The sequence below is a fragment of the Perissodus microlepis genome, chromosome 20 (genome assembly GCF_051167445.1).
Source record: "Perissodus microlepis isolate ML-2025 ecotype Zambia chromosome 20, ASM5116744v1, whole genome shotgun sequence".
In the NCBI taxonomy this organism is placed as follows: domain Eukaryota; kingdom Metazoa; phylum Chordata; class Actinopteri; order Cichliformes; family Cichlidae; genus Perissodus; species Perissodus microlepis.
Genome location: NC_140480.1, coordinates 14451811 through 14473123, shown reverse-complemented (window position 1 = coordinate 14473123; position 21313 = coordinate 14451811). Strand labels below are relative to the sequence as shown.

The following is a 21313-nucleotide window of genomic DNA, read 5'->3' as shown; positions in this document are numbered from 1 at the left end:
GTATAAGCCGCAGTGTTCACAGTGTGGGGAAAAAAGTAGCGGCTTATGACAAGAAAACTACGGTAATTGAATTGTTTAGTCCAAAAGCCAGCATTTGCAAAAGAGGGACAAAAGGAGAACAAAGCAAAACAAAATATAATAATACATTAGGTTGTGTGTATGCGCACATGTTCAAGAAACAGCAATGCTAAAGAGAGATTTTAGGAGAAAGGCCTTGCAAGATAGGTGTCGAGAATAACAAAGGATGAGGTCCACAATTAAGAGGCTGAGGTTGGCTCAGTCAGCAGCCTGTTTGTTCTGTATTTAATGAATTGAAGATTTTTTCTGTTATCATTTATCTTGATTTGTGTCCATTTCGGTTATTTAGACTTACTCGTACAGTGTTGAGTCAACCCCAAACTGTTCAGAAAGAAGCCTGTTCACTCTTCAGAGGGCTACCACGAATGGGTCAAAAAGAAAGAAATAATGCACTAAAAATGTAAATAAAATGAAACATTTCAAAAGTTTAAACTTCAAATGGGAACATAACAAAGTAACAAACGTAACGAAGGACCTAAAGATCCAAAGTAAAAGGAGTTGTTTCCTGAGAACCACTGTTGGGTTTATAGTGGCTCAAGCACTGTATCAGTTAGCAGGTACACCTTCTTGACATATTGTACTTATGTGTCTACATATTCTCATGATGTCAATGTATATGAACAACAGTGTGAAGCCCTTATAGATAGCTCAGGCAGGCACCTCCAGCTGCACTTCCTCACACACTTTCAGTCTGTTTTTATCTATCTACAGATTTTCTCTCTGACATGCCTGCTGTACCTGCTCTTTCAACCCCTCCATCACCTTCAGCATCCACCTCAGCCTCAGTGGAAGGGGGAATATTTATGCATCGCTCACTAATGTCTTTCTTTTGCATGGTCCTCTGATTGGCTCAGAAGCTAGACACCTAAATTCTGTTCTGTTCTATTTTAACATCTTGAGATCAAAAATATTTTTCCCGTGCGTGTCCTAGGCCAACATAGGCACCATTAATCTGTCAGTTAAATGTGAGCTTTCTGGCTGAACTGTTATAATCAAAATGAAGTTTACAGCAGTAACAGTTCTATTCATAGCAGTAGAGCTGTAACTACATACTGATATAATGATGTAACGGTATAGCAGTTCAGCAATGTTCTTAAATTCAAACAAGTCGGGTTACTCAGGCGTTACACACAGTGAAATGCTAAGCAGACTTGTTCATTTTCTGTCTCTCTTATCACACACACACACGGACCCACACACGCACAGATACACGCACTCATGCACACACAGGTCTGCATATGTGAGAATCAGATAAGGCATTGCTTTTCTTTGTTGTGAAATCTAGCTGCCAAGATCACTTATGAGGAAAACTGGGTTATATTCATACGTGATGTTAAATGTTTATGTGTCCATAAACACCCTTCTTATCTGCAGAAACTGCTGCAGCACAGTGCTGCAATTTACAAGAAATTAAACAAGCATTTAAAAAAACCAAACAAAACCAGGCCATCTCAGGGGCATTTTCACACCCAGATCACAGGCAGCAGTTATTTAGTTTGAACTCTGCTGTGATTCCCCCTGAGTTTGCTCCAGTTGCACATGCAAGAACACGCTAATCGCCCTGGGGTGTGGACCAAAGCAGACGGACCCAGACCTGACCGAGATGGGCGGGAGCGGGGGGGTCCCCTGGTATTTTTCAAAACGCCTCCTTTGGAGAAAGTGATGAGGCTGCGATGTGTCAGCGCTCGAGTGCGGCATTAGGAAGAGTCGTCCACAACTGCTGCTGTTTGTGAGAGAAGCTTTCTCGCAACAGAAATCTGGCCAATTACGGAAACCTCAGCTCCCACATGGATTTTCTTAATAAGGCCTCAAAGTGTGTTTGAAATGCAAGAAAGGCACTGCAATACAATACAGTAGGAGCGCATCTGCTTATTTACATAGCAGAAGAAGGACTGAAGCCCTGATGGTAGACTTAATTAAGTCTACCATCTTTGCAAATGACAAGCAAATGAATTGCTACCCTCAACAGCCATCAGGCACACTACCAGTGTTTCCCAGAATGCCCTGGCCTTTCTTTTTATCTTCCCTATAAATCTTCATCTCAGTATTGAGTTATCGATTACACTTTTATTCTTTGCGTCTCATGCTTGATCTCTCTTCTCTCTCCAGAATCCCGTGCTAAGCAGCATCTTCCCCCACAGAGGGCCCAAAGCAGGCGGCTCCTCTCTCACCATCACAGGCCAAGCACTGAGGACAGGACACCTGAACGAAGTCAGCGTCTTAATTGGAGGAATACCGTGTGATGTGTAAGCACTTCCAGAATAAATCCTGTTCATGCTGCAGGATTTGATTTGTGGGTTAAAATCTAAAAGACGTTCCTCTTCTCAGGCGCGACATCCAGAAGGATCACATCAGCTGTCTGACCCGAGGCAGCAACAGGACGGGAGAACACAGCATCACTGTGCGGTTTGGTGGTGCAGAGCGCCACCTGAAGGGCTCGGTGTATCATTACACCCCCAACCCAAACATCACCAAGGCTGCTCCATCCAAAAGCTTTCTCAGGTGCTTTAGTGGAATATAACTGTATACATCTAGTCCATTAATGAAGACAAGTAAAATGCTTTTAATATTATAAAATCCATTTTTATTAAATCACCAATAAAATGGATCATCACCCATATTATCTATTTGATGAGCTTAAAAACTTTAATTTCAGAGTCTAAAGAGAAACATAAGTTTTTCCATATTGAAACAAACCTATAGAAAGCTATAGAAAAGGGACACACACGGTTTATAAAACAAACCCTGATCCAAGATTAATACAGTCACCTCACAGCAATCTGCTGGCCGGCCGGGGCCTTTCTGTCTGGAGTTTGCATGTGCTCCCTTTGCCTGCATGGGCTCTCCTCCCACATCTTAGGGATTTTGGTGATTCTAAACTGGCTTTAGGTGAATATGATTGTGAGTAGAGGACTGTAACTCTGTGTTAACCCTGTAATGGACGGTCAGTGTGGCCGGGGTGTGCTCTCCTCTCACCCAATGACAGCTGGAGTAGGCTCACCCCAGGGTGGGTTAGCCCCCCAAATTACACTTGTATCAGTGCATGTGTAAGGTATTAAGCAATTCGGTATTAAATATTGCAGTATTGTAAAAGTGACGACAGACATATTAAATTAACACAAATCCACTGAACTCATTTTCTTTCCTACTGCTTTCCCCCACAGTGGAGGCAGAATCATCACAGTTTCTGGTCAGAACCTGGATGTGGTCCAGGAGCCAAAAATGAGGGTTACCCTCAGTCCTCGTGATACTCTCCCTCCCAGGAGGCGGAGAAGTGTGGTTAAGAAGAAAGAAGGAAGCCTGAACCGAGGACAGGATCACCAGGGTCCGCTGAAGAGATGGAGGAGGATTGTTCCAGAGGCGGACTGCCCTGAGGGGACGCTCTGCCGTGTCAAACAGGTGTCTTCATGGGATTGTACAGAAAAGATTATTTACTGCACTGATTTTGTTTAAAATATGCATCCAAGAATTATCTTCTTTTTCACTTCCCCCGTGCTCTCTTCCAGTACGAGTCTCGCTGCACGGTGAACAGCTCCTCCCTCATCTTGTGCCCGACCCCGGCCGTGGGCCCAGAGGCCATTAATGCAAGGGTCAAAGTTCACTTCCTGTTGGACAGCCTTCATTTTGACTTCAACACCGTGGGTAGGGAAGCCTTTAGGTATGAACTCAACCCCACGCTCTACAAGCTGAACCGGAATGATCCCAGCAAGCCGTACCATCACAAACCCGGCAGCATCATCTCTGTCGAGGTGAGTTACGGGAACCTCGAGCTTGAAATAAACTGGCACCACTTTGTTTCTGCTCAAGACTGTGTTAAACAAACAGTCTTACAGTGTTGTTGAAGTGAGTCTGAAAAAATAAAATAAAATAAAACGCCAACAATGAATAGAAAACACAACAACATGCCACTTTGTGGAAGAAGTAGTTGTTGTGGTTAGATGGACAAAACTCTCTGGTGACAGGTCTGTCATTTCCTGTTTCTGTACTACTTTCAGCAGTGTGGTAAGTTTTAACAGTCAGTTTCTTTAGTAAGGTCCCTAACTGAGAGAAGCAACCTCTCTGCACTGCAGTCAAGTACACTGCACTGCAGGCATGATAAGAGCTGTCTGAATGCTCCAAATATGGAAAGGAAATTGGATAAAACCCATATAAATCCCACATTTAATAATTGCACACTATCAAAATAGTCATAAAAACGATCATCGTGATTGGCAAAGTAATGCAGATAATGTGTTTCCTATTTCATGTGGCCTGGAGTCGTTCTCAAGGCACACTCAGACCATACGCTGTATGCATACATTGCCTCCTTGTGGGCACAATATGCAACTACATCTTTAAATAACATAAAAGGCTTTAAGAAGTCTGCATAGGACCACCTCCTATCCTCAGTAAGGCTACGTTCACACTGCAGGTGTTAATGCTCAATTGCGATTTTTTGATCAAATCCGATTTTTTTTGTCTGCTTGTTCACACTACAAATAAAATGCGACCAGAAAACGCACTCTAGTGTGAACCCTCAAAGTGACCCGCATGCGCAAAAGATGATGTCACACACAACGCGCTCTGTTTAGACCCAGAGCAAACAGTATCGTTTGACTGATGGCCCTTAATATAAAGACTTCGGACTTTACGTTTCCCAATCTTTGCTTTAAGTTATTTTGTTATTTACATAATAATGCAGATAACCTAATAATTATCCTTATTGCTGTTTTAGAGGAGCGGTGCTTCAAAGGATAGTTGCAGATTTCTGTCAGAATCTGCAGGTTATACAGTACAAATAAAATGTTCACGTTTCTCCAACGTTGTCTTCCCAACAGTTTCACTAACATCTACACTGGATGGCCAGGAAGCGTTCGCGATGTCTTCTCGGGCGCTTCTCTGGCGCTGTCTTGTGTCAGTGAGGTAAAAGACGGGTTTAATGCGACATGACCGTTCAAACAGCAGTCGCTTTCTAAAACATCGGATATGTATCGGATTCAGTACCACATACGAAAGTGACCCAGATCGGATTTGAAAATATCGGATTTGTGCCGTTCGCACTGTCATACCATGATCGGCTATGGGTCGCACAGGGTCAAAAAAATCGGATTTGATGCGCTTTCGCCTGCAGTGTGAACGTAGCCCAAGTCTTTCCACTTACTGGTTCAGGTTTCAAAGAACATATTGAGAAATAAGTCATATGAATGTCCTTCTATGAAATATAAATAATAATAACATTTTATTGAACGCTGTAGCTGAGAGTGGAAGAAGAGCGAAATTACATTCTTTCCGCAGAGGCTGGGTTTCTTCTGACTAAACACATGAAATGCTGTTGTGTTTTGTCAGAGCTACTTTAGAAAAGCCGTACTCTGTTTTTTTGATCAAGGGAGAACATCTAGATCGAGCCATGTCCAAGCGCGAGGTGGAGGCTTGGATAGGTGACGGCCTGTGTTCGGTGAAGACCCTGACACACAGCCACTTGTACTGCGAGCCACCGGCTCAGCAGCCCTCGGTGAAAGGTAGGAAGAAGCAGGATGGCGTGGACAGTCCGCCTGAGTTTACGGTGAGTACATGATACAAAGAACTGTGAATTTGAGTTCAGTGAACCCTCTCTAGTTCATATAGTAAGGACTTAGGATTTCTTGCTGTAGTGTTAAACTTGTTCTTTTTCACCTGCTTTTCAGGTGAAAATGGGAAATCTGAACTTTTCTCTGGGCAGAGTAGAGTACGACAGCCAGACACAGTCTACATTTCCTCTAGAGGCTCAGGTGGGAGTCGGTGTTGGAGCATCCATAGTGGCTCTCATTGTGCTCATCATAGTGCTCATATACAGGTAAACATGTTCAATTCACTGAGCATCAGTTTCTCATTTGATCAACATATTGGTTGGTTTTGGCTGTAATATTGCCTTTTCATCATGGCTTGTGGGTCAGGAGAAAGAGCAAACAGGCCATGAGGGACTATAAGAAAGTCCAGATCCAGCTGGAGAACCTGGAGACCAGTGTCAGAGACCGCTGTAAGAAGGAGTTCACAGGTAACTTCCTCTTTTTCTTCTGGACTTTTAGAGAATACATCTCCTTAAAGTTAGACTAAACCAAGACCTTTATTCTTTTTTTTAGACTTGATGACAGAGATGATGGACATGTCCAGTGATTTGGTGGGCTCTGGGATTCCCTTCCTGGATTACCGAACGTATGCTGAGCGTATTTTCTTCCCGGGGCACCAGGAGTCCCCACTGAGACGAGATCTGGATGTCCCAGAGAGTCGAAGGCAGACGGTTGAGCAAGGGCTGATTCAGTTGTCCAATCTGCTGAACAGTAAACTTTTTCTCACTAAGGTAAGCCTCCACAGCTGCTTTTTATTAAATCTGTGTTTATTTATTTATGCCGCCTACATTTGCAAAGCAAGCCCCTTTGCAACCCACAGAATTGTTGGTTCTATTTTGCTGCTACTACTCTCCAATGTCAGCCTTATGTGCATGCAATAGAAGGATGGGGAGGTCCCATACTAGAGATACGGAGCTATTCTGCCAAGGTTTACCTGGTCTCGACAGAAACAAGGGGGATTTTTCACACACAGATTAAGTAACTCCATATTCTCACCCTTTTTGTTTTTCTAGTTTATTCACACTCTCGAGGTGCAGCGGACCTTCTCCCCCAGGGACCGGGCCTACGTGGCCTCTCTGCTGACTGTAGCTCTGCACGGTAAACTCGAGTACTTCACAGACATCCTGAAGACGTTGCTCAATGATCTAGTGGAACAGTATGTGGCCAAGAACCCCAAACTGATGCTGAGGAGGTGATGCCATTTTTGAACCTGTCCTAGTTGGCGAGTAGGAAATGTTTTTCATCCACGGATCATTTACATGTGTCTCATTTTTTTCCTCCCCAGAACTGAATCAGTTGTTGAGAAGCTGCTGACAAACTGGATGTCCATTTGTCTCTTCACGTTTCTGAGGGTAAGTTGTTTTAAGGTTGACCAGACATTAGCTGGTTAGACACTGGCGCCAGCATCAGTGAAACATGGCGAACATCAGTTACTACTATAGAATATAGTATATTTGAAGTTATAAAAAAGAACATTTTTACTGTCTCTTTACTGTGAAGTTTTTATGTCAGGAAAATGTTTTAAGAACCTGAAAAGGGGGGAAATCTGCTAAAATTGTGCTTTCAAGGTCATTTTTAACAACTTTGGTACAGAACTGCTAAAATTTCTTCCCTTTGAAACGCACAGCACAGTCTTGGCAATAAGATGATCAGAAACATTCATTAGTTTATATTTTTTGTAAAAAAAAAAAAAAATTAATTCAATTTGATTTATTTAATTTTTTTAACCCTTTAAGGGGTATAGTTGGTGGAGTTTACCCTTCCTCTTCCTCTAAAAGACAGTGTTAGGGTTTTATCAGAAAACCTTTTATGTTCAAATGATTCTGAAAAAAGACAAGATAATTCTTGTTCTAAGAAATAAAGCAAAAAATTTGATTAAAATAAACTAATAAAAAAAAATCACACAATGGTCTCTTCACAGTATTAAAGTATTAAAACTGGCTTTAATTTCTTTTTTAAAGAGCAATGGGAGGCTCCGGTGTTAAACTAAGCAAGAAGACAAGTCCATCTAAATCTCTAGTTTGAGGCCTGACGGTTCCTCAACAAGCAGTGTCGTTAAATAGTACCCATAGCGTAACATTACAGACCATACCATGGGAACACACAAGTGCTTGATGCTAAAAACTTCATCTTCATATGATTAGATACTCCAATAAATGTTGCAAATAAGCAGGAAGGAGTGCTAACTGCAGCGCTGCATGAATTTGCTGTCAGTTGTTGAATTATAACATTAAAACACTTCATTACAGGAGGAACTGATGCGCTGTATTTAAAGCACATTTCACAGAAAGTCAGTGGAGATCAAATGTCGCTCACCAGTAAGACAGTGTGACTGATCAGAAGTGGAATACCACTTTAATGAATGAATTCTTCATGCCTGGCCAGGAATCAGCAGGGGAATCTTTCTACATGCTGTTCAGAGCAATAAAGCACCAGGTGGATAAGGGACCTGTGGACGCTGTGACTGGAAAAGCCAAGTACACACTTAACGACAACCGACTCCTGCGAGAGGACGTGGAGTACCGCACACTGGTTAGAACACACACATCCTTTGATTGCAGCATTGTTAATGTTGGAAGGAGAAACCCATGTTTTCCTGTTTGGTTTATTATCATATGCTGATATTTAACTGAATAAGCTAATAAGCTAAGTACGTCCTTACTGTTTCCACAGGAATTAAGAGATTAATCAAATGCCTACACATCAACGTGTTGATGATTAATTTGTCATCAAGACGTGAGAACCTTTATAAAAGCAGATTTTTGTCACTTTGGTCTGGAGCATTCAGGGTTGCATAAAAACAATACAACAGTCTTACCAGGAGTGGGTGTATCAGGAAAGAATGGTCAGACAAGCTTGAACAAAATTCAAGAGCTCCTCAGTTTAAAGTTGATGACAGTACAGTTAGAAAAAGGATGAATAAGTGTGGCTTATTTGGAATTCCTGCCAGAAGAACGTCAAATTGGGTCATGTGACAGGACAATGCTCCCAAACGCAGCAGCAAATCAGCTACAGATTGGATGAAAAAGACAAGAATCAAGATGTTGCAGTAGCCTAGTTGAAGTCCAGACATCAACCTGATTGAAGTTGTGATGGGGCCTTAAGAGAGAGCGGTGCATGGAAAAATGCTCACTAACCTCAAAGACCTGATGTGAGAGTGGGACAAAGTGTCTTAATGCTTAAACTGATGACATTTTATGTTATTATTGCTAAAGGTGGTTATACAAGCTACTGAGTAATGGGGTGTATTTTTCACATAACTTTGACATCTTTAAAATAAAACATGACTAAAATTAATGTAAACGTCAAACTGTTAAGATTTAAGCTTAAACAATTTAAAGTCAAACCAGTGTGGATGGTTGCACACAAGTGAACACTCAAACACTCCTCCAAAGTGCTGTGTGTCCTACAGTGTTATCATTTTATCCATAACCAGCATTTGTGTACATGTGTCCAGACTCTAAATGTGGTGATGCCAGCTGCAGCTGCCAGCGGCGGCACCACAGTGCAGACGGTTCCCGCTAAGGTGCTGGACTGCGACACCATCACACAAGTAAAAGAGAAACTTCTGGAACAAACCTGGAAGGGAACATCTTTTTCTCAGCGGCCGCACATCGACTCGTTACATCTCGGTGAGTCAGATTCATTTCACAACAGCATAACTCTTTCTTGTGTTTCAGTCTTCTCTTATGTGAGGATTGTAATTATAGAGATGCAGATGTTTTTATGTGTGAAGTGCATAAAAGAAAACAAAACAACTGTCATCGAGTCAGTATTTAAACATTAAACAACCTCACCAGTCATCTAAACAACACTCGGTTCTGGTTTGAAAAAGTAAAAGGTGAAAACGCATCTGCTGAAAAGATATCACTTCTAAATCTGTAGAAACCAGTGTATAATTACATCTTCCAACAAATTCATACATTGTGATAAACCTAGAATTAATCCATAAAAATTAATAGGAGTGGAAGCTGCCGTATTGCTCTTCCATCTTGAATACAATGGCCGAGATGGACATCGCCACTGCAACGAGCACATTTCATGCGTGTGACCAGCCACATACGTAGTACATCAAAGGTGGAGGAAAAGAGAACTTGCAGGTATTAATGTGCCATAGAAGTCAAAACACTTTAATTAATGTTTGTACCTTTGGACTCAAGCTATGAAGGATCATACCTGTTTCATCATCAGAGAAATAAGTGAAAAGCCGAAGGAAAGAGACAACGCCACAGGCATCTTAATAAAATGTCATCACCTGAGCAGATGTCAGGGCTCTAACACACAGAAATGTGCAACAACATGCTAATTTATTCCTGATATTGTCAGCAGATTACACATCTAACCCTCCCGTCTCCGAACAGCTGCGACACCCGACTAAATAGCATCAATAGCTGGTTATAGGATAATATTATTCCAGCTAATGTTAAGCTCGAGTGGCCCGAAAATCACACTTTCCATCTGATAAACAGTTTGAGTCATTCTCACACACTCAAGTCAGCAGTGTTAGATCCATTTGACAGACACGTTCAGGGTATCGTCAGCAACTTCTCAGTATCTCTGTCATCAGTGAGAGGTGAATGTCACTCGCTCATCAACTCGTATCTGTTTAAATTTTACAGCCTGCGCCAGAGTAAATAGACATGGACACATTGACAGTTGAGGGAAACAGGAGACTGGCGGCTAGAGATGTTTGTCTGCTGTTCATCTGTAATCTGTCACTGCCTGCAGTCAGTGACAGATTACAGTCACTGTAGGTAGGAACATGCATTTGAATTGGTGAGGGGTAAGAAAACCAAATTCAGCTGACTGCATTCTGCAATCCACTGGTGTGTAGTTGTGACATTTTACACAGTGCACCTTTAAACAAGCAAAGCTGCCAGCTGGTCTACCAGCTTCAACCCAGGAAATAACATCTGTGGATGTGTGGTCCCTGAGGGTTTTCGTTTTTATCAATCCTCAAAGTTTACTGTCTTAATTCTGCAGCTGTAAGCACAAGCTCAAGGTTACCTGAACATTTCTCCCTTCAGAGTGGCGTGCAGGTGTTGCAGGTCACCTAATCCTATCAGATGAAGACCTGACATCAGTAGTGCAAGGTTCATGGAAGCGCCTTAATACACTGCAGCACTACAAGGTGAGTGCTGACATCACACAAACACTGATACACACACACCCACACACACACACACACACACCTCAACTCAACTCATTAAAGTGTTGGAAGCAGTTTTAATCACATTGTGAATGTTGTCATGTGACTGTGTAATCAGGTCCCCGACGGAGCGACGGTGGCCCTTGTTCCCAGAAACAACAAACATCACCTTCACGACAGCCACGATTACATGCCAGGAGAGAGTAAGTTCATTATTATCTGTTACCCCTGTGTTGGTATTATGGTTATACGTTGCTGTCTGTATGTAGACAACTGCATCTAATGGCAATGGTTGGCGACCTTCATTCAGACGTGTGTTCTCTGAGCAGATGAACTCAGTCTAAATAACCAGAGGAGGGCACTGTTAGACTGTTTATGCATATCCTATTTTACAGTGGCCGTGACTTAGGTGTGAAGATGAGTTTGTGGGGGGAATAAAAGCTGTAATAATGAACAAAAACCTCAGTTGTTCACTGCGTACAAACACTTGAAACAAAGACAAACAGCTCAAATGTAGTGACCTGTTTCTCACCTACCCATCCAACTGTTTGTCCCCTCCTACCAGAGACCCCTATGCTGGATGATGGGGAAGAAGGAGGCGTGAGACTGTGGCATCTGGTAAAAGCCAGCGAGGAGTCTGAGCTGCCCAAGCACAGGAGAGGTAGTGTGAGGGAGAAGGGTGGGGAGCGAGCCAAAGCGATCCCCGAGATCTACCTCACACGCCTGCTCTCCATGAAGGTAAAACACATGGTCTGAATGGGGACAAACAAGGTGGTGGTCACTCACTAATATCTCAATAGGTTTTGTATATTTAAATTGAACACACATCAGATGGTACTTATACCTTTTTTTTATTTTTCATAAACAAAACGTGTTACTGAGTGTTATTCAGGTTTGTGTTGCCTCCAGGCAGCAGAGTAAACAGCTGGGAACACCAAATGTAGTGGTTTTGTTGTGGATTCTCCAGTTGATATACAAATATGAAATGAGTCAGCAGCAAGAAGGTGTGATGTGCAGAGACATGACCATACATGTTCACAATAGAGATGCCACAAAACCCTGCTACACTCGGTCCAATCCAACAAATCCAAGTTTTTTCATTTAGAGATTACATAATTGAAAAACATATTTGCTCATGTTCCATATTTTCCTTATGAGCCAGCCAACACTGAGTATGTGAACACGGTGGCCTTCGTGACTATGGCGTGGTGCTATTTTGAGCTCACGTTTTCACAAAGAAACCTTTGTCAGTTAGGAACCAGCGTGAGTCTAAATTATTCAGAGCTCATGAAATATTTATCTTTATAATGTATGTTAACGTTATGTACTAATGATGAACAATGAATAAACTGGGAACACAAAGCACAGTGGATTTAAGATGCATGTCGGATTATGCTGAAAGACAAATGTCAAATAAATATTTGGCTTGTTTTTGCCGTTGCTATTACATTAATATTTAATTGAACATGTTTCCATAGTTTCATGTCAGCGGCTCTGGCATATAACCACCCCTTTTACACAAATAGCATCCAGCTTTGGACCTCTGCACACCTTGAATGTGCATGTGAGGAGCTGCTACACTGATGCATCAAAAAACAAGAGGAAGAAGAAAGGATTTCTTCTTTCCTTATCACTGTGATACTGTCACCGCGGGTGCATGACTGACGCCTCTCGCTCCATGTGATCTCCCTGGTGACTCTGAGCTAATTAAAGGTTTAAAAAAATTGATGATTGAAGTGAGGATAAGATGACCAGACAAAATAAACGAACTGTATATTTCATAAGTTGCAATGTATGCCTGTGCTGCTTACTTGCAGAATTGTTTCAAGAATTTATAATTGTCCATCCATGATGGGAGACTTTAAAAAGTCCCCAAACAAACAAAAATAAAAATCTATTTGTCAAATTCTGTACATTAGAGGTCAAAATAATGCACTTTCAGTTTTAGATTTAAAGCTCAAGAAACTTGGGATCCTGTATTTCCTACAATTCACTGTTTCACTATTAAACATAACCTGAAGATGGTCAGAGCCCCTGTGATCATCAAACTCACTGGTTTACAGTATGTAGCTTTTTTTTGTGCGTGAAAAAAACAAAAACGTATTTCATTAAATAGAAACTTCCATTAATTGAACGCCCTGCATATTCATCCCAGTGTGCCGGTTTCTTATTTTTGCACCAAACACCATGGTGCATTATCCCATGGACCATTAATATAGAATCTTATTCATTAAATATGACAGAAACCGCTCAGTTCAGACAGGTGCCTTAGGGGTCAGTCCTCTGGGCTTTCAAGGGGTAAAGAGTTAAATCCAAATTGAGAAAACCCCCCTGTGACATTGGGATGGGAAAAAATAGACGCGGGCTTGTTCAGAGCCTCAGGAAATGCTACATAACTGTTAGATGACACATGTACCTTAACTTGGCTTCATGTGCATAATCTGTGGAGTGCCCCTTCAAAGAGAGCATCCCCTCTTTGTTTCATGGTTTATTTATCTCTGTCGCTTTCTCTGCTCTGTCTCAGGGCACTCTGCAGAAGTTTGTGGATGATTTATTCACCGCCATCCTCAGCACCAGCCGTCCTGTACCTCTAGCTGTCAAATACTTTTTCGACTTGTTGGATGAGCAGGCTCAGCAGCACAACATCATGGACCCGGAGACCATCCACATCTGGAAAACCAACAGGTAACTGGGTGAAAGACGCTTATATTGGGTTTGGATGTTGAGAGGCAGAGTTGGAAGCCAGGAATGGGTCATGGGCCGTGAGACATACGAAACACAGCATAGATATGCTTCGAGGGGAATTTCATCCATCCAGAGATTGAAGAAGCACCCCACACAGAACATATGGACAACAGCTGGTAGTATGGTGTTACTGTACTAGGACTTTACTTGAAGATCTTGTGGATACAGCAGAGATTTGCCAGGGTTTGCCAGGGCTCATGAACCTTGCCAGAGACTTATTAAACTGCTTATTACTTTGAAGCATTTGGTTGATACACGAGGAACATATGACATCTTAGATTTTGTCGCCTTTGTATACATCACTGCTATGTGGGTCTTCCGGGGAAACCCATTGTCACTTACTGACAGTGGGTCCACCTGCACTTGGCTGCATCTTATTTGTTTTCTATGTACTTGTAAAGAGCTCACCAGAAAAGTGGTGATGATTTCACAGACCGTGGACCTTACATATTGTGAATAATGACAAATAAATATACAAAGGACACAAAAAGAAGTGTCTTGTATGTTTGTCTTATTGGTGATAACAACCATTCCTGTGTGTTTACCATGTTTCTCATATTTTAAACTCTCTAAAAAGGCTGAAAGTGTATTTTTGTGCAAGCTTGTTAATGCGATTACTCAAGGATGAGGTGATTATTTATATGTGCCCTTTCTTTAAAGCTTATCTAGTCAGTCATAATATGCATAAATGTTATGGCTGCTCTTCATTGATTCATGCCGTAACCAAACCTCCTCAGAGCAGTTAGTTTAGACATCACTTGAGCTTTGCGTTTTCACCACATTCCAGATACACGAAACCAAAAGGCCCAGGACACCAGAGTGTGTTAGAATCAAACAAAAGGGGTGGAAGCACCAGTAAAGAACCTGCACTTTTTTTCTGCATAAGAGGGGATTAGAAGCATTTTTTAAAATCTGATGTATAACTGTACTTTTACATTACAATCACTGCTTAAATGTGTAAATGTTTTCTTGCCTTACCAAACAGCTTGCCACTGCGGTTCTGGATCAATATCCTGAAGAACCCGCAGTTCATCTTTGATGTGCAGACGTCAGACCACGTGGATGCTGTGTTGTCTGTCATAGCTCAGACCTTTATGGATTCTTGCACCATAGCTGACCATAAACTGGGACGGGTGAGCTTCATTTGTAAAGGACAAATATGAGACACTTACAGAGGGAAGAAAAATAGCCTTTTGGCTAATTCTGACACATTGACATTGATTTGTAGATTAATATGCACTGTCCCTTTTTTAAAAAAAAAAAAAAAGGAAAAAAAAAGAATTTGAATTAGATTTTAACTTATGTCCTTCTGTGTTTGTGAGCCCTGTGTTAATTATGTATGTTTCATTTTAAGATGGTCCCAAAATTAGATTCCAGAGAATTAAGCAATTGTATCTGCTGTGACCCTCCTTGCAGCATTGCTGTGCACACTTTTTGTCTTCATAGCACTTCAGTGTCGTCCCCATAGTGGATGTGAGAGAGGCCTTTGTTACTTAGAAGTTAACCAGGGTCTCTCTTTACCTCAGAGACGATAACACACCTTGTTATTAGTGTGCTGTTTGTTGGGCGCCTTTTTCTATGGAGCATTTTCTTAGACTGTCTCACTGTGGACATTTCAAAATCTTTAGAGATGTAAAAAATACTTTTTTCTAAGATCCAAAGATCCTGTGTCTTAATCCTGCAATATACAATCCCACACTTTCAAACTGTGAAGGTCAGAGGGTTTCACACCTGATTAATTCACAGCCGACTCTAATTAAACATAAAAGAGCATCGTATAGTTTTCCTCAGTACATAAATAACCAAATCTAATAGTCTGGGCTGGGTTTTGTCTACTTAAGACTTAACACATAATATGTAGCAAGGATCAGATATTACACATCATCTCGTGTGCAATAGGAATGTGAGTCTAATGAGCCCTGCAGCCTTGTTTTGTACTCAGTGCATGCTGACATCAACAAAATTATTTGTGGACATTATTACTCCTTGTTTTACATGCTTCGTTACTCTTATGTGACATCTGTCGTCCTTACTCAGGACTCTCCTATCAACAAGTTGCTGTATGCCAGAGACATCCCCCGCTACAAGCAGATGGTGGAGAGGTAAGAATATGGCAGCCGGTCGTCCCACTGACCCCAGGCATAAAAAACACTCTGGAAGAGAGAGGAGGGAGGGGTGGAAGGAGAGAGTGAGGCCCAGGACGATCTGTCAGCGCCAGACAGAGGGTAGACTAAGCCCGCGAGGCTCCATGCATGGATGGTCTGAGAGCAGACTGCTACACTTACTACTACCTTCTGCACATTAAGCTCGGCATGTCGCCCTGCTGAAATATTAAAGTGTTGCTAGACAAGATTTTAGGTAACACATGTGCTTGTTTTCGAAGCCTTATTAGCCTGATCTGCATTTAAAAAGGATCACTTCATCTTTTTCCCCACTGATACACCATAGACTCATAATTTGTCATATTTTCTTATTTAAAATTAAACAAGTCAAAAATGAACTGACAGTAATCAGCGGAGAGAGTGGCGAGCTATTAGGGGTAAACATCTCTCTTGCATTTGGGTTCAAATTTCTGTGGATTTAATGTAAAAATCTGTGATTCCCTGTACCTCCAGGTACTACGCAGACATCCGTCAGACCATCTCTGCCAGTGACCAGGAGATGAACTCGGCCCTAGCAGAACTCTCCCGTGTACGTTACCTACTCTTGTTTTCCCATTTAGTCAAAGTAACCTTTTTTTACACAATGGCTGAACACATAAATACTTTTAGGACCTGGAAGATTCCATTTAGCTGGGAGAATGACAAGCTGGATGTGGAGTTTGAAATAAAATATGAATAGCAACCGATGCAGTTTTTAACAGCTTTCCACCGCTGACGTTTCTTTGTCTCTCTATTTTTACTTTCCCTGAACAGAATTACGCTGCTGAGGTCAACTGCCTCGTGGCTTTACATGAACTTTACAAGTACATCAACAAATACTACGATCAGGTGAGTATCACAAAATTACGCAAACATGATGCTTGCATTGCATAGTATGCTGTCAGGGGAGAGATTTACTAGTTGTGAGCTGACAGGGATTTCATGTAATCATTATTTAAAGAGCTGGCTATGTGCATATGTATGAACTGTCAGGAGTGTAGCTCAAGTTATTGATTGAAAAACTCATTGAATTCCCTGAAATATTTGGATGTCCGATCTCTGAAGTCCACAGTTGTCTCATACAAAACAGCATTAAATACTCAACAGAAACAGTATTTGCTTTTTGTAGTTCTTGTTATAATTTGACACAACGCAGACTTAAGGTTTCATATTGTATTGCTCAAAATTAGTAACTGAGCCCATAAACTCACCAGGAAAAGTGTTTACTAAGGTCAGCGCAGATGGCTGTTTCCTTAGACTTTCATTGAGATTTTGCAGCAATGTGATGTTAACTTGTCTGCCATTTTAGATGTGTCACACTGTACGCTCAAGGCTCCAGTCATAGAGGCTTAAGCTGGGCAGACACTGCGATTTTTTTTCAGTCGCGTTATTCAGCTTCTGCTCAAACTGTACGATTGACTTGCAAGGGTTAGAAGTTCGTAGGTCACGATGATATACGGCCCGATGCTCTGATGCGACCCGAGTGCTCACACTGTGCGTCCATAAAAATGAAGGTTATAACAGAAGATCTGTCGCTCACTCTCCCTCTTTGTCTTTCACTCACACAGACACGCACACCACCACCATCAGCTTTGCTAAATTGCTAATGAAAAACATTGATCAGGCAGCTGTGATTGAGCAGCAATGTAAATCCAACTATTTTCACGGTTGTTGTGGTCGTATTGATTTTGTGAGGCCACATGGAAAAGGCTCGGATGAGCTTTCCAAAGTTCTACAAGTGCCTCCATAGCTTGTGTCCAGATCACACGCTGCACTGCCGTGCTACTCCGTCTTTTTCACCGACGTTTATGTGTTTGCACGTGCGCAGTGTGAGCAGCTGCGGTGACGGGAGGTTTGAAATCCTCCCGACCAAGCGATTGATGATCGGGAGCTGGTCGTGAGGTGTTAATCGCTTCTCGTTACCCCACATATACTACACGATGCACGACGCACGATGAAGGCCAAAATCGAGCCGATCACTATAACGGTCGCACGACTGAAAAATCGGCTCAAAATGGGCCAAAAATCGCACAGCTTTAGGGACAAGTCCACAATGATCTGGCAACCACTGAAAGGAAAACTTGTATTCCCAACCAGTTGATTCAAACTTTCTTGGAACTGTTTTGATTCTAGTAGATTTCCAAAGTTGTCTGTAGTTTGCATGGAAGATGCCATCTTGTCTGCAAATGTGCACCCAGGAATATCCTTAAGTTGGGGTCTTCAACTACACTTGACTGCAGCAATCTGCTAGCAACCAAAGCGTGAGAAGCTTCTATAGGAGTGAAATCTTTTCAAGGAAGATGGCTCATTGCTCTAACTTTAATATGTTAAGTAAGAATTTTAATTGAACTCTTTTTACCTTCTATCAGATTATCACAGCTCTGGAAGAGGACTGCACGGCTCAGAAGATGCAGCTTGGATACAGGCTCCAACAAATAGCAGCTGCCGTTGAAAACAAGGTTACAGACCTATGATTTCCACGGCTGAGATAGACATTTGTGGAAAGAAACTTTCTTTGACATCTCCTTGGAAAAAAACAAAACAAAAAGAAAACGTTTTTTTCCCTAAGAAAAAGGACTATTTGGTCACATACTGTGATTCTGCTGTCATTTTGACAGACTAATTGTTAGTGAGGTGTGTTTCCTGTGCTGAATCGGTGTGCACAATTACACTCCTCTTTTGTCTCATTTTGGGAGCAAAAAGAGCGCCACATCGCTGAGGAGGGGGAAAAAACTGAGAAAATGTGAAACCGAGCACATCAAAACAAAGGAATTTCTTCTGAACCTTGGATTTCTGATGTTTAAGTCACCTAAAGGGAAATTAATAACAAAACAAAAGAGATCATTTTGGGGGGGTTTCTCTTTCTTGATGGACATTTTTCAGAGTTACTGCACAGAACATTCCTGCCCCGAGTTTAAATGTAGATTTGTTGGAGAAAAAAGAAAATCTAAGTGTGCTGGAGGACAAAATAAAGTGGCAAAAGGGAAAGGAGGATTTGACCTTAAACACCAACAGCTTTGGAGTTTTCTACCATGTTTTCTCAAAGTCTTACAAATTGATAATGACACTGTCAGTGGTCTATGTTATCACGTATTGAATCTGAAGTATGTTTTCATTCTGTTTTTACCTTCCTGAGATCAACCTTCCAAGTCTTACTCTGTTGTCATGTTCAGTTAGCTGTTATTGGATGGTTTCCCTGGGTATATTTCATTTTTTAAGCTCGTCATTACCAGTTCTTTTACTGTAATTTGTAGCTGCTGCCTAATTTAGTTTAAAGCCAAGACTAATGTTTTATAAAAGCTCTCAATCTGCTTTTTTTTAAAAAAGATAACCTACAGCTTGGGGAATTTTCTTTTTTAGGTAACGTTTCACAAATTTTGTTGCATTTTGCAATCTTTGCTTTTATTTGCAGACGCAAAGCAGTTTGACAAAGACATTTGTAGCTGACTTAAGAACAGTCCGTCCGAAAGTCAAATCTTCTACACAAGTTAAACTACATGCAGACAAAATTCATACGAGCTCAAACCCGAACTTAACTAATAAAAGCAAAAATATTAAAAATAAAATGCACAAAAGAACTGAGGAACACTTTTAGAAATGTCAAATACTGGGGACATTTACTTTTGATTTTAAAGGTGTCTCATAGGTTGTTATAGAGAAGCAAAACAAATAAAATGTGGAATAAACTCAATGAATACTTGATTTGTACACTAAACTATGATGAAATCATTTTCCCTTTAAAGTCAGGTTGAATCTAACACAAGTTTTCTAGGGTCACTGTCTAAAGTACACAATTAAATAAAATTATTTATGTATTCTTTCTCACTCTGGCCCATCCTGCATAGATCAGCTGATTGTTGCGTCTGCCGTTCCAAACACGTTGCCAACCCTTACAGAGTGCCCTCGGGTCACCAATCGATACACTGTCACCACATAAAATAGTAGAAAGGTGTTTCTCCCGTCTCTGTTTTACTTACTTACTTTTTAGTTTCCATTTATTGGCCATTATAAATCCTGACACCAACAGATCTGTAAATAGCTAATATTGGCTAACGACATCAGCCCGTTGATAAATTGGTCGGGCTCTACTTTATATATATTTTCAGGAAAACCGGTTTTCTCTTCTCTGTGGTCACATGACCACTGCTTAAATTCATTGTTTCAGGAAAAATATGTTTTCGCTGAATCTTGTTACGCTGATGAAGCAGTGTCAGTGTATGTGTAATTTTTTTCCCTTTACAAAAAGGGGGAAAAGCTCATCTCTGAGACTTATAATCACACATTGTAATTGCCTAACAAAGGTGCCTGTTGCTCTGCCACGCCTCATGCGAGAATCCTTTTATTTTCCCAGTTTAATTTATTGTTTATTTATTTTATTGCATATGTTGTTGGATTTTTCCTTACAGATCTATGAAACATTTATTCCCATCACATTCAGATGTTTTTTGTTTTGGGTTTTTTTGTACATCGAGTTGGATTTGAGGAGTTTCAAACTTCAAACTCAAATCCACTTGTTCTCAGATGCTGATTATTTTTGAACAATTTGGACCCATTTTAAATGTTTCAAGGCAGTTATCTTGTAAATTTAAAAAGCAAACAAACAGGATTTCTTGTTTTTACCATGCGCATTGGTGTTGCTTGTGTAAGCAAAGCTCAGTTCTAATGTTTGTTCTGTACATACTTTTCCTAAGTAATCATGACTTTAGCGTTCTCTAACCAACTGATAGGATGAACCTAACAACAGTTTAATGTGATGCAATAAACAGGTCCAGATGTTAACAGAAGTTTCATTTTTTGCATTATTAAATTTGTGTGTAAATATTTTTTGGAACATGAGTTAATTTTGACTTCTTTTGAAAGAAGGAGGATCTTGATGTGTTTTCTGGAGCAAATATGGTTCACTTGTACAGTTCAGTTTAATTCATGTCTAGTTCATTTTCACTTCAAAGTGCTTTTATATAATTTGAGGTAAGGATCCTAAAATATTTCAAAATTTTTTAATATATGTGATTCTGTCCTCATTAAAACACTGTAACTGAACACCTCCGTCTATCCAGAAGCTAGTGAGCCAGCACAATATATATATATATATATATATATATATAGCCACTGGTAAAAATGGGCAAATGTAACTCAGGCAACTAACTAGGTACACCTTTCTTTTTCTTTTTCTTTATTTTTTACTATGACATTTAAAGATGGTTATCACACTAAAACACATACTCTTCATTAGGTATGCTGATTTTTCTGGAACCAAAAGTTGCCATATTTACTGAAGAACAGCTGAAGTTAACGAGTTTTTATCTGCTGTTTAGTGTTAGTTAACATGACAAATAAAATACTAGAATTTCACTGACTTCTTGGATTGTCATTTATCAGACAATTCCAATAAAATGTTCAAAAAAGGCACCAACAACACAAATACAATCAACAGGTTCAGTTTATCAGATTGATTTGGTGAAAGTAACGTCAGCATGCATGCTGCAGACACCTGTTGGTGCATTTTTACATGAAACGGCCTACCCCAAACACCTCTAAGCCTCAACATACAGAGAAATGAGCTACAGAAAAATATAGAGAGAAATGCACTTGTTACAAAGACATTAATTGGCAAT

General features: G+C 40.8%; 1 protein-coding gene across 2 annotated transcripts in view; it reads left to right on the top strand.

Annotated features, from left to right (window-relative positions):
• Positions 1-20488, top strand: part of plxnb1a (plexin b1a) — a 74703-nt gene extending 54215 nt beyond the window's left edge. For both annotated transcript variants that reach the window (XM_084916767.1, XM_084916766.1), the window contains 21 exons: positions 2188-2324; positions 2407-2580; positions 3243-3477; positions 3585-3827; positions 5444-5620; positions 5742-5890; positions 5991-6091; positions 6177-6394; positions 6677-6855; positions 6949-7015; positions 8049-8195; positions 9121-9295; positions 10691-10794; positions 10931-11015; positions 11378-11550; positions 13337-13497; positions 14543-14690; positions 15595-15659; positions 16173-16248; positions 16473-16547; positions 18068-20488. In XM_084916767.1, coding sequence (XP_084772893.1) covers positions 2188-2324; positions 2407-2580; positions 3243-3477; positions 3585-3827; positions 5444-5620; positions 5742-5890; positions 5991-6091; positions 6177-6394; positions 6677-6855; positions 6949-7015; positions 8049-8195; positions 9121-9295; positions 10691-10794; positions 10931-11015; positions 11378-11550; positions 13337-13497; positions 14543-14690; positions 15595-15659; positions 16173-16248; positions 16473-16547; positions 18068-18172 — 2994 coding nt within the window. In that variant the 3' untranslated portion in view covers positions 18173-20488. The remainder of the gene's footprint in view (positions 1-2187; positions 2325-2406; positions 2581-3242; positions 3478-3584; positions 3828-5443; positions 5621-5741; positions 5891-5990; positions 6092-6176; positions 6395-6676; positions 6856-6948; positions 7016-8048; positions 8196-9120; positions 9296-10690; positions 10795-10930; positions 11016-11377; positions 11551-13336; positions 13498-14542; positions 14691-15594; positions 15660-16172; positions 16249-16472; positions 16548-18067) is intronic.
• The last annotated feature ends 825 nt before the right edge of the window (positions 20489-21313 follow it).